This window comes from Hydra viridissima, unplaced genomic scaffold, assembly GCF_058129835.1.
Source record: "Hydra viridissima isolate aposymbiotic clone 2 unplaced genomic scaffold, HvirCarnegie_v1 scaffold_1, whole genome shotgun sequence".
NCBI classification, from domain to species: Eukaryota; Metazoa; Cnidaria; class Hydrozoa; order Anthoathecata; family Hydridae; genus Hydra; species Hydra viridissima.
The window spans coordinates 33,046,976-33,062,305 of record NW_028324300.1 but is presented as its reverse complement, the minus strand read 5'-3'; the positions used below and the strand labels follow the sequence as shown (position 1 = coordinate 33,062,305).

The 15,330-nt window shown below is 30.7% G+C and overlaps 2 protein-coding genes across 3 annotated transcripts; one reads left to right on the top strand and one right to left on the bottom strand.

Moving 5' to 3' along the window:
* Window positions 1–1,698: 1,698 nt before the first annotated feature.
* Window positions 1,699–3,717, bottom strand: LOC149894616 (uncharacterized). The gene is made up of 3 exons (XM_090078745.1): window positions 2,740–3,717; window positions 1,832–2,438; window positions 1,699–1,742 (listed from the first exon to the last, which is right to left on the bottom strand). The coding sequence occupies exons 1-3, from the start codon at window positions 3,715–3,717 to the stop codon at window positions 1,699–1,701; spliced, it is 1,629 nt and encodes a 542-aa protein (XP_089934871.1).
* Window positions 3,718–8,920: 5,203 nt separating this feature from the next.
* LOC149894615 (caspase-3-like) lies at window positions 8,921–11,103 on the top strand. 2 transcript variants are annotated; one of them, XM_090095748.1, is made up of 5 exons: window positions 8,923–9,257; window positions 9,397–9,432; window positions 9,591–9,614; window positions 9,721–9,765; window positions 10,135–11,100. In XM_090095748.1, exons 1-5 carry the CDS (start codon window positions 9,194–9,196, stop codon window positions 10,959–10,961), a joined length of 996 nt encoding a protein of 331 aa, XP_089951874.1. In that variant the 5' UTR covers window positions 8,923–9,193; the 3' UTR covers window positions 10,962–11,100. The 2 variants fall into 2 exon arrangements, with proteins under 2 accessions (XP_089951880.1, XP_089951874.1); XM_090095754.1 differs by lacking the exon at window positions 9,721–9,765 and having other exon boundaries at window positions 8,921–9,257; window positions 10,135–11,103.
* The last annotated feature ends 4,227 nt before the right edge of the window (window positions 11,104–15,330 follow it).

Below are 15,330 nucleotides of genomic sequence, written 5' to 3'. Positions count from 1 at the left end.
ATACAATAAAAAATTAAATGGTAGTTATAACGCGACGATTATAATATTTCTCAAGAGAGTTGTAAATTGATAATTAGTTATAATTTATAACATTCTTCCAATCAATAAAATTAATTGTCCTCAAATCCAAACCTTTGCAGCGCTTTCCGATTTCGCTGAGAACGTCTGGGAAAAGGGCTAGGTTGTACTTCTGGATGAGTTTCCATTTCAGATACCCTATCAAGCAAGTTTTCTCGGTCTGTAATTAGTGGTTTATTTAATTGTGGGGTATGCTCAGAGTGAACGGAATCCTTTTTGTCAGCATTTTCAGGATTAGGATTAGGGAGTTTTTTATCTCCTTCTAATGGTGCTAAATCTTTAATTGATACAGTAGATTCTCGTCCGTTTGGATATTTGATGTGGGCGTACTGTGGTTCTGCTTCTATTAGATCGGCTTCTTCTACTAGGGGATCGTATTTACTAGATTGAAAGTGCTTCTTTACAAATACTTTCCCTTGTTCTAGTAACCAGGTTGGCATAGATTGTCCGTTCGTAGATCTCCGTGGAAAATTGCAGAACCTTTCGTGTGGTGTTGCATTTATGGCAGTACAGAGTAAAGAACGTATCGAATGTAAGGCATCTTGTAACACGATTTCCCAGTTCTCGACTGGTAGATTTTTCGATTTGAGGGCTAATGTTATTGATTTCCATATTATTCCGCTAAAGCGCTCTACTTGTCCGTTTCCTCTAGGGTTATAAGGTGTCGTTCTGCTCGTTGCAACGGCTCGAGTATGAAGGAAAGTACGTAGTTCCTCTGATGTTAAGGAGCTTCCTCTGTCAGAATGAACATAAGCAGGCATGCCAAATAACGAGAAAAGATTCTTAAAACACTTTATTACCGATGCGGAAGAAGTATCAGGGCAAGCAAAAGCAAATGGGAATCGTGAGTATTCATCAATAATTGTAAAGATGTAACAATTTTTAGTTGATGTTGGAAGTGGGCCTTTAAAATCTATGTTAAGGCGCTCGAATGGTTGGGTTGCTTTTATAAGATGAGTACTGGGTGGTTTGTAGAATCGAGGTTTCAGTTCGCAGCAGGTAATGCACTGGTTTACGACACTTTTAATCTCTTCTATAGAGTATGGTAAGTTTCGACTGCGGACAAAATGATTCATTCTTGTGATGCCTGGGTGGCAGAGAGCATTATGAAGCTCCTCTAATTTTATTTTATTGTTACTAATATACGAACAAAGTGAGCTGTCATTGTTTGATAATTTTTTAGTCAGTAAAGCGGAGCACGAGGAACGTGTTAAACAATCAGCTGCTTGGTTATATTTTCCTGGTCAACACTGTATGTCGTAGCTGTAGCAACCAAGTTCAGTACGCCATCGCATAATTTTATCGTTTTTAATTTTGCCTCGATGGTTCTGATTAAACATATACGAAACAGCTTGTTGGTCGGTTACTAAGGTAAAATGGCGTCCGGTCAAATAATGTTTCCACTTCCGAAGAGCTTCTACAATCGCGTATGCTTCTTTTTCAATAGCCGGTTGGTGCGTTTCATGTTGGTTTAGAGATTTCGAGAAGAAGGCCACTGGCTGACCATTTTGGTTTAATGTTGCAGCCAACGAAAAGTCAGAGGCGTCCGTTTCGACAACAAATGGGACTGTTTCATCAATTGTTTTTACAACAGCATTTGCAATATCGTTCTTTAGTAGTTTAAAAGCTTCTGTAGCTTGTTGTTTGAGTGTGAATGTTAGACACTGTAACAATGGACGAATTTTTTCAGAATAATTACGGATAAACTTTGAGTAATAGGAGAAGAGTCCTACAGTTCTTTGTAAAGCTTTACCATTAAGTGGTAAAGGTAAATTAAGTAGGGGTTGTAATCTTTCTGGGTCTGCCTTTATGTTGTTACCAGATACAACATAGCCAAGTAGATTTATTGAACTAACTGAAATTACAGTTTTGCTGCTGTTAAAAGTAAGTTTGTTTTCCTTCGCTGCTTCGTATAACTTCTTTAAATTAGAATCGTGTTCAGCTTGAGTCATCCCTGCTACCTTAATATTATCTAAATACGCATAGGTATTTTTTAAAGAGTTCTCATTTATAAATTCGTCAATTTTCCGTTGGAAAACAGCAACGGCATTTGTTAGACCGAATGGCAAGCGAGTAAATTGATATAGTTTGCCATCAGCTTCAAATGCTGTATATGGCTTGTCTTCTGTTAGAAGTGATATCTGATGATAGGCGCTAGTAAGATCAAGAGTACTGAAAAAGTGGTACTTGGACAATTCGTTAATTTGGTCTTCTATTCTGGGTAGAGGATAGGCATCGAGGTAAGTGAACTTGTTTATAGTTTGGGAATAACCAACACACATTCGTTTTTTGTGTCGTTCATTTGTAGTGATTACAATTTGTGCCCTCCAAGGTGAGTTACTTGGTTCTATAACTTCGTCCTTTAATAATTTCTTAATTTCGGATTGAATAAACAGCTTATCAACGTGACTGAATCTTCGGGATTTAGTTGCAATCGGTCAACAGTCTTTGGAAAGATTTGCAAATAATGTTGCAGGTGATATTTGCGATTTCTTTAAGCTATAAACTGACAAAGGGGGTAATATTCCCCCAAAAGGGATTGTTATAAGGATTGTTATTGCTATGCTGTTTAATAAAAGCTTGACCAATATCAGCGCATAAGTTAGGTAAGATTGACAAGGTGATATTAGCATACTTTTGGTTTTGGAAAATCATATTTACCCTACAGTAGCCTTGAATTTTTGTACTGAGTGATGATAATGCCATCGATACACTGCCGCTACTTTTCGTATATGGGATTTGGTAATTATCTACTATGTATTTGTTGATAAAATTGTCCGAGCTTCCCGTATCTATTAAAGCAGAAAAGTTCCACCCATTTATTTCCACCTTCCGAATTGCGTACGAAAGACAATTAGTTGTTCCAGCACTAATCATTGCTACTATATCATCGGATTCGGTAACAGCTAATGATTTGTTTGATTTACACACTTTTGCAAAGTGTCCTCGTTTTTGATATTTGTGACATGTGGTTTCTTGAGCAGGAAAAGCACTGCGTGGATGGCGATTGTTTCCACAAAAGTAGCACAGTTTTGTGGACGGAGGTGAAGTTAACTGATTATCAGTGTATTTTCTTGCATTATGCATTGCATTGATTTGGGGTACGCTAGATTGGTACTGTTCCGAGTGCTTTTGAGCAAGTTCTAATGAGCGTGCTTGGTCGAATGCCGAGGTTAGTGTGAGTGTCGTGTTTTCCAGTAGCCTTTGACGTATTATGCTTGAGTTTAAGCCAGTGATAAACGCATCTCTAATAGACTCATCAAAATAAACATCGGCTGTTACTGCTTTGAAGTTGCAATCTTTTGCAAGAGTTCGGAGAGCTTGTATAAATTCGTCTAGTGTTTCACCAGCTTGTTGCTTACGTGTTGCTAATTGATGCCGAGTAAATATTTCGCTTTTTGGTTTAACGTACAACGATTTGAGAACGTCGATCGCATTTTCAAAAGATAGTGAATCGGATATATATTCATAAACAGTTGGTGATACAAAGTTTATTAATATTCTTAGCTTTTCGTCAGATGTAGATTCTGAAGATAAGAAAAAATTTTTGAGAGTTTTAAACCAGTGAGTCCATTCTTTGCCTGATGTTGAAGAATTTGGATTCGCGTCAAATCTTTCAGGACGCAGATATTTCTCCATGAAAATTACTTTTTTTTTATTTTTTTATTTTTTTTGATAGATAAATTGAAATAATAACCTCTTAACTCCAAAGGTTTTATCTATCAAATAACGTAGATCAATACAATAAAAAATTAAATGGTAGTTATAACGCGACGGTTATAATATTTCTCAAGAGAGTTGTAAATTGATAATTAGTTATAATTTATAACACCCTCATGGTATGATTCCATGCTAATGTGCAGCTTCAAAGGCCATTCTTTGGCACCTGGTCACAGTTGAAGCAAGCCCTTGAACATGTGATTTAAAACTCCCAACATGAGATGCAGTACCATGGGTGGAATCAGATCAAGAATCGCTGATGATTCATCTCCTGGAATGATTGGTGGGTGAACAACACTTTTGAACTCTCGAGCTTGTTTTACATGACATCCTGAAGAAGAAGCCTGAAACTTTTTTGAGTTGGGTTAGTCTCATATGGGGTGACTCCTAGAATGACTTTAAAAAATGATCCACCATCATCCATGCCAATTTTTAGAAAGTAGTTCTAAAAATTGGCATGGATGATGGTGGATCATTTTTTAAAGTCATTCTAAAGTCATATTCTTCATTCAAAAGTCTTGAGCAACTTGCAAAAAAGGTTGTGAATGCAAATCTCTTGCATTCACAACCTTTTTTGCAAGTTGCTCAAGACTTTTGCAGTGACAAACATTCTTTGTTCTTTTTCAGTCCTATCAGTAGAGATACTGATTTGTGAGGTGGTAAAAAAATCTTGAAAAACTCGACCAACAGCTGCAAAACGTTTTTCAAAATTTGGCTCAACAACTTTGCCTATTGAAGATTGGTTTAATGTTGATACCAATTGTCTCATTTTTGTGTTAGAAAGACCAGTATTCAACTGCACCTGAACAAGGTTATCTGTTTTAAGCTGTGGTCCAAACAGCTGTTGTGTAGCAGATCTTCCTGAAGGTACAAAGTGAGTAATTAGTCTAATTTTTTACGCAAAAGCAATATAACTAAAGAAAAAAATTTGGCTTACCTGGTTTCACTGACAAAGGCCTTCCACCGGATCCTTGGCTTAGTTTGATTTTACCATATGGGGATGCTTCCTTAAGTTTCATCACTTGAAGTGTTATTTGTTCAGCACCCTGTGAATCTTCCATAGCAAGTTTTCTTAGATTTTTATACCTTGTTCCTGCTGTGCAGAAATGCGGTAGGCCTCGGCTAATTGTTGAGAGGCAACTGCATACAGTGCTTGTCCTTTTAAAAGGTCTTACTAAGATGGAATCAAAATTAAACAATGTAGGATACTCTGCACTAGCACCCTTGCAGTCTTTCAACTTTTTTCTGAAACCACTACAGACACCAGTAAGAACCCTTTGGTCGGTAAAGTCAATGTCTTTGTTTACAACGAAATGCTCTCTTTTAATTATGAAAGCAGTAAGTTGTCAGTCGGCTTTCTGAAGGCACAAAAAACACAGTTTTTCTGCAGTCCTCATGAGTTTTGCTTATATTTAACATTTTAATTTTGGAGCTTTGAAATTAGAAAACCAACAATGCACAAAAGAAAATTAATATATAAAGAAATATTTAAAAGAGGGTGAATGCCCTTTCCTGGAAAATGGCGATATATCTTTTCCCGGAAAAAGGAGTTGTGAAAAAAAATTGTAATCTGCCAGACAACAAAATATAAAACCAAAAACACGTGAGAGAAAGACATTGTAATCCAATTGGCACAAATGGAGATGGTTGTTAAATATCCATATATTACCTTTATTTGTCTGTTTTATGTTTGGTTTAAAATACATGATATGGTTAAAACTCTGCTAAGTACATGATTGTGGTGCCAATGTTGTAAATAGTTGCTGTTTCTATTTATTAAACTAGTTATTTAATATTAAACAATATAAAAGAAAAAGAAATGCCATGTAAAACAACAATATTTATAAATACTTGATAAATAAAATGCTTTTACTTGAAGTATTTTATTTATCAAGTATTTATCAAGCATTTATCAGTAGTTAGCAAATATTACTAATTATCTTTTCTCGCCTATTCTTATTTTTTGCTTGGCATATATATTTGTGTATATATACATGCGTGTGTACATTATATATATATATATATATATATATATATATATATATATATATATATATATATATATAAAGTATATAAAATATATAAAATATATATATATATATATAAAATATATAAAAAATATATATATATAAAATATATAAAAAATATATATGTATAAGATATATATATATACATATATTATATATACACTAATGCACTCTATGTGCGTATGTGCTATGGACAGTGTTCCATAATGTTATTTTCTATTTTAAATATGACATTATTGAAGCCTAATATCATATATAAATAAGTAAATATGACAGTATGGAAGTTGGAGCAATTTATTACAATTATATGCCTTTCCTGATGTTAACTTGTTTTGCAGATAATATATAGTGATAATATAAAAGATATTTTACTATTATAAAATAAATCTAACTTTTGTATTCTTTATCTTTGACTTGTTAACAAATTTACATTTTTTTAAAATTTAATGTTCTTAAAAATTTATTATAAGTAGTTTTTTATAACAAATGAAAAATACTTTTTTTTTTTAGATTAATAGCAGTTTTAAAACATTTTAGTTTAAACAAGTTTATTGCTGCAGCTAAGTTTCTTCACTTCAGTTCGCAGTGATCTTTGTTTGGAGTCTTACCTTGAAAATTTGTGTTTTTCACATTTATTTTTTGCAAATGAAAATGTTTGAACTCCTACAAACAAACTGATAATCTGCTGTTTTAATTTTGTTAGAGATACCAACAATATATATCGACTATTATATCAACAATTTTGGTATATCAACAGTTTTTGTGAATATAGCACAGTTACTTCGTAGACTACATTGAGTTTATTTTGGCATTTTTTGACACTTCTGATACATTTATTGAACCATTTGAATTCTTAGCCGGTGAAAATGCCGAGGAAATATAAGCGAAAGCCTGGTTCAAGAGCATATGCAACTTCATACAGTCATATAAACTATAAAAGAATGTTTATCTGGAAGAATAAGCGTGAGAAAGGCTAGTCGACAGTTCGGAATATACGCTTTCCCATTTGCTCCAACCGCTGGACGTTGCTGTTTTCCGTCCGCTAAAGATAGAAACGCGCATCAAAGAATCAATACCAAAAAATCAGTTCCTCGGTCTTCTTGCTCTACTGCAACGTCAATTGAAAAGCGATAATTTGAGATCTGACTTCAAGGATAGTGGAATATTTCCCTTCGATAAAGAAATGGTCGTGAAGCGTTTGCCACAGGTTAACAAAGACAAATAACAGGTTAACAAAGAAAATAAATAGAGTTTTGAAAGAAAAACTACACTATGAAAAAAAGTTTTAATGACTTTAAAGAAATGAAATGATTTCTAAAAAAATCAGACAATTAAAGTAATTATTTTGATACAAAGGTACAAAATATTCGATATACTCTTTAAGTGCAATTTACGATTAAATAATATTTATGCATAATCTATGTACCTTTTAGTTCTTAGTTACCCAATGCAGTGTGCTAGAAGGTTAATAACATGACTGTATGGTAAGCAGCAGTGGTGTCTACTTACAATTTTGACAAATTTTATATTTTCAATTTTTGTAGCAAGATACCAGATATGTACATGCTGTATGAACTATTAGCTGAGTGCTGTGAGTACACACAACTCAGGGGTTCCTTCTAGGATTATTTAATACATATATGTAATTAATGGATATAGTATTTAATAAAAATATTAAGTACAAAATATTATTTTTTAATATATGTTATTTTACTTAAATATTATTCTTTGTAATATTTCAGCTCTCAATAATTGAGTCAATTGTTTTTAACTTGTTATTCAAAACAAATCATTAAGGGAATGATTTGATAACATATATTTTGTATTTTATCAAACATTATCAACATTATGTATCTTATCAAAAAATTTATGATACGTAAATTTACAATAAACCATCTGCATTAAATGTTGGAATGCATTAGTACTTTCTAATCATTTCGAACAAACCAGTTTTTTAAAATTCAAAGACAGAGGAGGTTTAATTAAACCAACTAAAAGTGTTGCTATCATATGCGAAGAAACTGAAAGATGTTTCCAAAGGTTGCTTGCCTCAATAAATGGCAACCTTCCAAATGAAATAGGAATTCAAAATGCCATTTCTAGTGCTGTTTTGAGATCAGTTAATTACTCAAAAATATTTAATGAACAAACTTCTCATATGTTTGACTCAGCTATAACTGATAACCATTTATTTGCACTGATTAAACTTATTTCAGAAAACTATGCAAAAATATATCTTTATCACCTGGGTAAAAAACAAACTGCCAAAATAACTGGAAAAAATCTTAGGAAGCAATTAACAAAACTTATCCTATTCAAAAACCAATCAAAAATACCTTTATGATATGATATATATATATATATATATATATATATATATATATATATATATATATATATATATATATATATAATAACTCTAGAAGGAACCTCTGAGTTGTGTGTAATCACAGTGCTCAGCTAATAGTTCATGCAGCATTTATAACTTTTTAGTACCTATCTGATGAACTAATGACTAAAAAACATTTTATCTTAAAAATAAAATCAGCTGCCTACCATGCTGTTGTGTTATTAACCTTCTAGCACACAGCATTGGGTAGTTAAGAACTAAAAGGTACATAAATTATATAACGAATGCTAACTATTTGAAACTTGAGATTTCTGCACAAGCAAACAAATACTTTTTCTTTACTTTTGTTAAACAAACTAAATTTAAGCCAATTAAAATTAAAATTTGTACTAAGTTTTACTGAGAATTTTTATTTTATTATATTTATTCTAAAAAACGAAAAACAGAAAGTTAATATAGAGCAACTTATTGTAAGAATATGTTTTGTTAAATAAAAAAATATTTATATTTGAAATTTATGTAAATATGTAATATTCCGCTATTTTTATGAAAAAAAAATCTTATGTTAAACAAATAAACTAGATTTTTTTTAGAAAATTATATATTTATCAATATTTGAGCTTAAGATATGAAACTTGATTATTATCAGTTTCTTAATTTTCATATCACCATTCCTTAATTCCGCCGCCATCTTGGGAGGCCAAAACTGGCTTCAAAAAATATTTTCGTATACGCTATCCAGTTATATTTTGAGATCAGTGGTTTGAACCGATCTGCAAAGATGGATGCACAATCCGGCAACCGATAGATATTCTTGGATCGGCGGTCTCTTATTTTATTTATAATCAAACTTAGGCACAGTGGAGGTCAATAAAATCAGATATTTTACTACAGCGGAGGGAGATTTTCTAGGAAAAACTTCAGGAAATATCTCAGGTTTTTAATTACAATGAATTTTGTTAATAAATTTACTTTATGAAAATTCTATTGAATTTCACTAAAGTTCACTCTAAAAGTCATGTCAGATATAAAGTTTTTTGGTCCTGTAAATTCTGTTGCTATTTCTATTAACGGAGAAAAGCGTAAGTATAATTTTAACGGATTTTTTTATCAAGTATGTATATATATAAAAAATCTATCAATATAATCACAATTTTTTAAAGCAACCCAATGAGTAGTACTTTCTTTCAGATTTTAATTCATACTTGCTTAACTATCTAGAACATCAAGTAGTCGGGAATGTTCCATCTGTAATCTGTGAGTATATAAAACTTATTACCTTACTATATACGTATCTATGTATGTTATGGTATGCATGTATGTATGGTATGTTATAGTTTGCTAATGTATGGTATGGTTTGGTATGTTTGTTTGGTATGGTATGGTATGCATGTATTACATTTTTTTTTTTTTAGGTGATCTAATTCGTTTTGATAATGGTAAGATTTAACTTTAATACTTAACATTCAAAGGAAATGGAAGGTAAAATATTTTTCTACTAAATTTAGTAATTTATGTTTTTAAGTTGTGTGAGTTTTCTCATAGAATTTATACAAAATATTAATGAAGTTAATAAGTCAAGAGAGAAAGGTTAGATTATCTTGTTTCTTTTGTAAGTTTTTCTAAGTTTTTAAAATGACCATTAAATCATTAAAGAACTTGAGGATGAACAACTAATTAAATTTTTACAAATGATAAAGCTGCCAACATTTTGGCAATTAAGTTTGTATGGTTAATAAACTTTATTAAAAATTATGTAGATTATTTACTCATTAAAACTATTACAACTTATTCCATTATTACAATTACTTATATATCAAAAATATATATATATTTTTTATCTATATTGCTCATTTACTTTCATGTTTATGCAGGATGCGCTTTTAAAGTACCTGTTATAACTACTGTATAGTGTATATATAAATACTGTAAGTGTGATTAACATTTTTTTTTCTTCAGTATTTGAGTCAGTAGTGGAAGCATTACATGAGAACAAGGAATTTTATTGCACGATGAGCACTGGTTTTGTATTAATTATAAATAATCAGAATTTTGATGATAATCCTACTCGAAGTGGTTCGGAACAGGATGTTAAAGCTTTGGAAGACTTTTTCCAAGAAACCTTAGGTTGGGAAGTAATGTCAAAAAAAAATCTACCTAGGCAACAAATTATTAATATTATTTATTCCATCTCTCAGTTGAAATTTTTCCCATTCTCAGCTTTGTTTGTTATAATTCTAACTCATGGCTCAGAAGCTGGAATAATGGGTGTTGATTCTCAGAAAGGAATAAAAATAAATCACCTACTAAAGTTTTTTAAAGCTGACAAAGCTCCTGCTTTTGAGAGGAAACCAAAGTTCTTTATTGTGCAAGCTTGCAGAGGAGAAGAAGATGACATTAGACGAGATGGAATAAAAGATTCTAAAAAGATTCAATCTAAACCATATAAATTTGATATACCTTTATTGAGTGATTTTCTTATTGCTTACCCATGTGTAGCAGGCTATACTGCTCTTAGAACACCACATTTAGGTTCATGGTTTATACAAGAATTGGTATCAGTCATGAAATTTTTTTATGACAAAGAAGACATTTTATCCATTTTAAACCGGGTAAATTTTAAAGTGGCCAAATACATGGAGGATGATTTAAAAGAACAACCATGCTTTGAAGTTGGATTGCGTATGCGATGTTTTTTTCATGAATATTTCGATAAAACTTATCATACTTTGAATCTTTACAGTTCATTGAGTGCTCATGATAAAAAGTTATTAGGTATCATATAGCTGTTATCAAGTTGTTGTTTAAAATGTTTATAATGTTTTATATTTATGATTTTCATTTTTCCAGTTAAGAAATTAGTTTTGGGTTATTTTTATGATAAAAATCTTTTTTGGAAGCACTGAATCATCTAAACAAACAGATTTTATTTAACAAAGCTCATTTCTCAATATTGATTTACTTCTGAAAAAACTTCCTCTAAACTTTAATGATTTAACAAAGTTGTTGAGCTTTACTTTTTTTTTTATTGTTATTTTATTTTGTTTTTTATTTATTTCCACAGTATTTGTTGCAGTTATATTACTGAAGTATTTTGTAGAGCTATTATGAATTAACTACTGTAAAAATAATTATTACACTTATCTATATAATACTTTAAAAGGCCAAGTTTATAATTTCTTGTAATTTTCTAAAATATCTATTTAAATAAAATTTTAAAAAGACTGAGAAAAACGTTTAAAAGTCGATGGTAAGTCCAGCACCCTTAACGCTAATTAATTAAAAGAAGCTAACAAATTAGTCTTTTAATGTGTACCCCCTTAAATGAGACAAAAAAGTAGGACAAAAAAATTAAATATTGTCCCTTTAATTACAATTTTTCGTTTCTAGCAAGCTAAGCTCACTTGCTTATCTATCTTATATATACCACACTCCTGTCTTTTTTTCTTTTATGGAATCTAACTAGAGCTCTGCGTTACGACCGTCCGATTCCGGTTCGTACCGACTTTTTTGTCGGAATTTCGACACCTACTCGTAACAAACTTGGAAATTCTGACTTCCATTCCGAGTCAAGTCGTAACATTTGAATTTCCCGCGCTATGAATCGTAAGCTGTCGTAATTTTGCGTAATCTACCTTGGTTCAAGGTTTCAACTAAGATTTTTGCGTGATGATGAAATTTATGAGTTGATGTTGAATCTTGGATATCCTAATCTAGTTTTAGTAAATTGAATAAATGAATTATATTATGACTTAAACTGCAATAAATCATTTTAAAGCTTTGACTAAAAGCTTTGTCTTGTTTTATTACGAACTATTACGTTAGATTACGGTTCATACCGACTTAATTCTGACTTTGTCGTAACATTAGGTTAGATTACGGTTCGACTTCGACATTAGGTCGTAACATTAGGTATAATTACGTTCCGAACCGACAAAGTCGGAATTTTTTAGGCTAACGCAGAGCTCTAAATCTAACACTGAGGTACCTATAAACTTTTATAGCTGTTGAGATTTAGAATTGAGATCTCATTCACTTTTTAATATCAGTTCAGTAGTCTAGATTTTAGAATCTTCTCTTTAATCTAACTACAATTGGTTTCATTGTTACTTATTGTTCCACCTATAAACTGTTTTTATGTGGTCATTTGAATTTATCTTAAATTCAATATGAAATTCTTTTTAAATTCAATTTTTAATTCATTTTGAATTATACTTTAACTTATAAACTGGTCATTTAAAAGTTCATTCAATTAAACTGGTCATGGAAGCTTAGGTTTTAGCATTTCATACATTTCTATTTGCAATATTTTAACAAAAAATAGGTTATAACGTAAGTCAACGTAACTATATGCTCGTAGAGAGAATGTAAATAAGTGCTCGTAGAGAGAACAAAGCATCATAAGTTATTTTGGTTATCTTTGTTTAAAAGTTGGAAGCGTAAAACTTCTTAGATGATAAAATCTTGTTTAAAAAAATACTTATAAGAGTAAAATTTTTAACAAATAAATGAGCTTATCCATCATTCAAGAGTGATTGGAGATACTGTTTACCCGAAGGAGATAAATGGTAATTCCAACAACTCTCGATAGCCTTCTCTCGGCAGATGTTCTGCTTTTCTATTCAAATTTCTCCGTGCAAAGATTACAGTTTCTATCTTTATAACAACTCGAGCTCTGCACTGAGACGGCAGTCTTTGTATGATGTGTATTCTTGCTGATTAATCTAGGGCAATTTTCTTTAAAAAAACAGTAAAACATTTGAACCTTAGATGTAGAGCGAGTATTGCCATAAAAACATCTCCAAACAACACCTTATGGATGTGTTGTCTAAATGTTTTTCGAGCTTCTTCTCTAACCAAATAAGGCAATTAGCAAAACCATATTTTTAACCAGACCTGGTCCATGAATTAAGATCTAATATATATATATATATATATATATATATATATATATATATATGTACTTCGATGAGTATCAAATTATTTAATTCACTTTCGAATTAAAATCTTAAAGATTGACAATATGAAACTAGATGAAGGTTTTGGGTTCCTTCAAATAGCAGGTGTTTTCCAAAAATTTAATTGGAACAAGGCAAGTTAAAAACAATAACTCTTCTTTTTTTAAATCAGGTAGACTATCAAGCCCATTGAATAATAAAAAGTTACCAGGTCATACTGTTCTATAGTACATATAACATTATTTTGAACTTGACGAAGTCTGTATGCAGTGTGATCACATAAACTTTGCAGTGGTTTGTTTACAGTGTAATCAGTAAAAGTCATTAAGTTTAGTTCATTTAAATTCAATATCTAACTGCTTAGGATTGTTATTGTTAAATACAGCTTCTGTGCATTTATAGATATTCTAGTGTGATTTAAGATGCGCTAGAATGTTCTAAACGAATGTTTAAAGTAATGACATCCCAACTTTGTCATCACAGCGAAAAACATTTTTTTCATCGCAAATTCATAAAAAAGATACTTTCATATATTTTTATTACTATTACATATTTGTATTTTAAGCTAATAAGTTTTGCAAATTTAACAATATTGGTATGCTTGAGCAAGCTGGTATTTAAACGCCAGTGAAATAAGATCTTAAACTTACCCAATATTTAAAATAATTATTACACATTTAAAATTTGTTAGACCATTCGCATATACTTGAAATAATTTTGTAATAGATTAATGTAAATTCAGCAAAAGTTTTTAATTTGTCAACAGAACATACACTAGCAATCGAAGAATCAACCAAATACGGTCCGAAGTAACCAATAGCTTCTATTAGTTAGTTTTTTTTTTTTGAAAAAATTTGATTGAAAATGATAACCTTAGATTAACTGATTACTTAGTGGTTACTTAACAAATTGGTTACTTAACAAATTGGTTACTTTTTATTTGAATTTTTAATCGGTTACTCCTATTATTTTATTCAAACAAGTTAAACAACTTTGAAGTGCATAAATGAATTGAAGAATACTATAAAGGTAGAGCAATTTTTGTCAAATAGATTTTTTAAATCTGTCTCGCTTCATATCTAAAGTTGATTTTTAACAATTTGAGCAAATATAAATTTATTACACAACAATTGGTTTTAAAAAATTACCCATGATCAACGGCAGATAATTTTTGTGTGTTTAATAATATAAAAAAATGCTGAAGTTTATCTGATGCCAAAAACTGCAGGAGTTGCAGCTAAAAGATGATCAAAAAACTATTTGCCATTAATACATAAAAACTAAGCATTACACTTAAATTGAACTGTTTCAAAGTCTAAACAAATAATGTTAATACAAAGCATATAACTTTCCAGCAAGCACACAACGTTGAAACAACGTTGTGTGCTTGTTGGAAAGTTATATGCTTTGGTATTTAGTAAAGTCAAATTACAACAATAGTATCGTTAGAAAGTTAACAATAAAAAATTGAAAAAATGTTTCATGAAACATTTGTCGAATTCATGTCAATAACCGGATAAAGTAACACTTTAATTGATATTTAATGTTTATCTTAAGAAACAATTCTGCTAATCAACATGTAATGTAGTCAATTTTTTTTGGGTAGTTGGCACATTCTGCCCACTATGAAATGTCTTTAAGGACGGGGGAAAAAAAGTTACATAAAGGACAGGGAATAAAGTTACATTAAGGACGGCTGAGGTGTTAAACTAACCCAATTCAAAAACCTTTTTGCAAATATCTTTGTGTTTTTAAGTTAATTGATTATTTAACATCAACAATCGCTTTTCTATAAGTTTAAAAAAAAACTATAAAAACTTAAATAAAAAAGAAACATTAAAACATTTTCTCCTAAACAAGAAAACTGTTACATACAATCTTGCTATGAGACATGCAAGCTGAATGATTCCATATAACAGGTGGGTTTTTCTGTCATTTACACAAGGACACACAATATCTTTTAATCTGCTGTCCTTGTATTGATCGAGCTGGTTACTGGTGTAAAGGATTTACCTTTCCAACTACTTTTGGAAGAAGACATTTAGTAATTCAATTAAAATTTATCTAAATTTTTCTTCTATGTGAAATCCCATTTTTATAATTTGGATGAATTGACAAGAACAAAATTAAAGAATTGTATGCTGCAATTTCAAAAATATTACAAAATTATCGTAAGCGGCCATCGATTACTCTTTCG

Coding starts and splice junctions, on each gene's coding strand:
- LOC149894616 (XM_090078745.1), bottom strand. CDS start 3,717: ATGGAGAAATATCTGCGTCCTGAAAGATTTGACGCGAATCCAAATTCT. Junction 2,439..2,739: donor AAATTCAAGGCTACTGTAGG/GTAAATATGATT, acceptor AAATTATTAAAG/GACGAAGTTATAGAACCAAG. Junction 1,743..1,831: donor TTTACCTTTACCACTTAATG/GTAAAGCTTTAC, acceptor CCATTGTTACAG/TGTCTAACATTCACACTCAA.
- LOC149894615 (XM_090095748.1), top strand. CDS start 9,194: ATGTCAGATATAAAGTTTTTTGGTCCTGTAAATTCTGTTGCTATTTCT. Junction 9,258..9,396: donor TTCTATTAACGGAGAAAAGC/GTAAGTATAATT, acceptor TTAACTATCTAG/AACATCAAGTAGTCGGGAAT. Junction 9,615..9,720: donor TCTAATTCGTTTTGATAATG/GTAAGATTTAAC, acceptor GTTTTCTCATAG/AATTTATACAAAATATTAAT.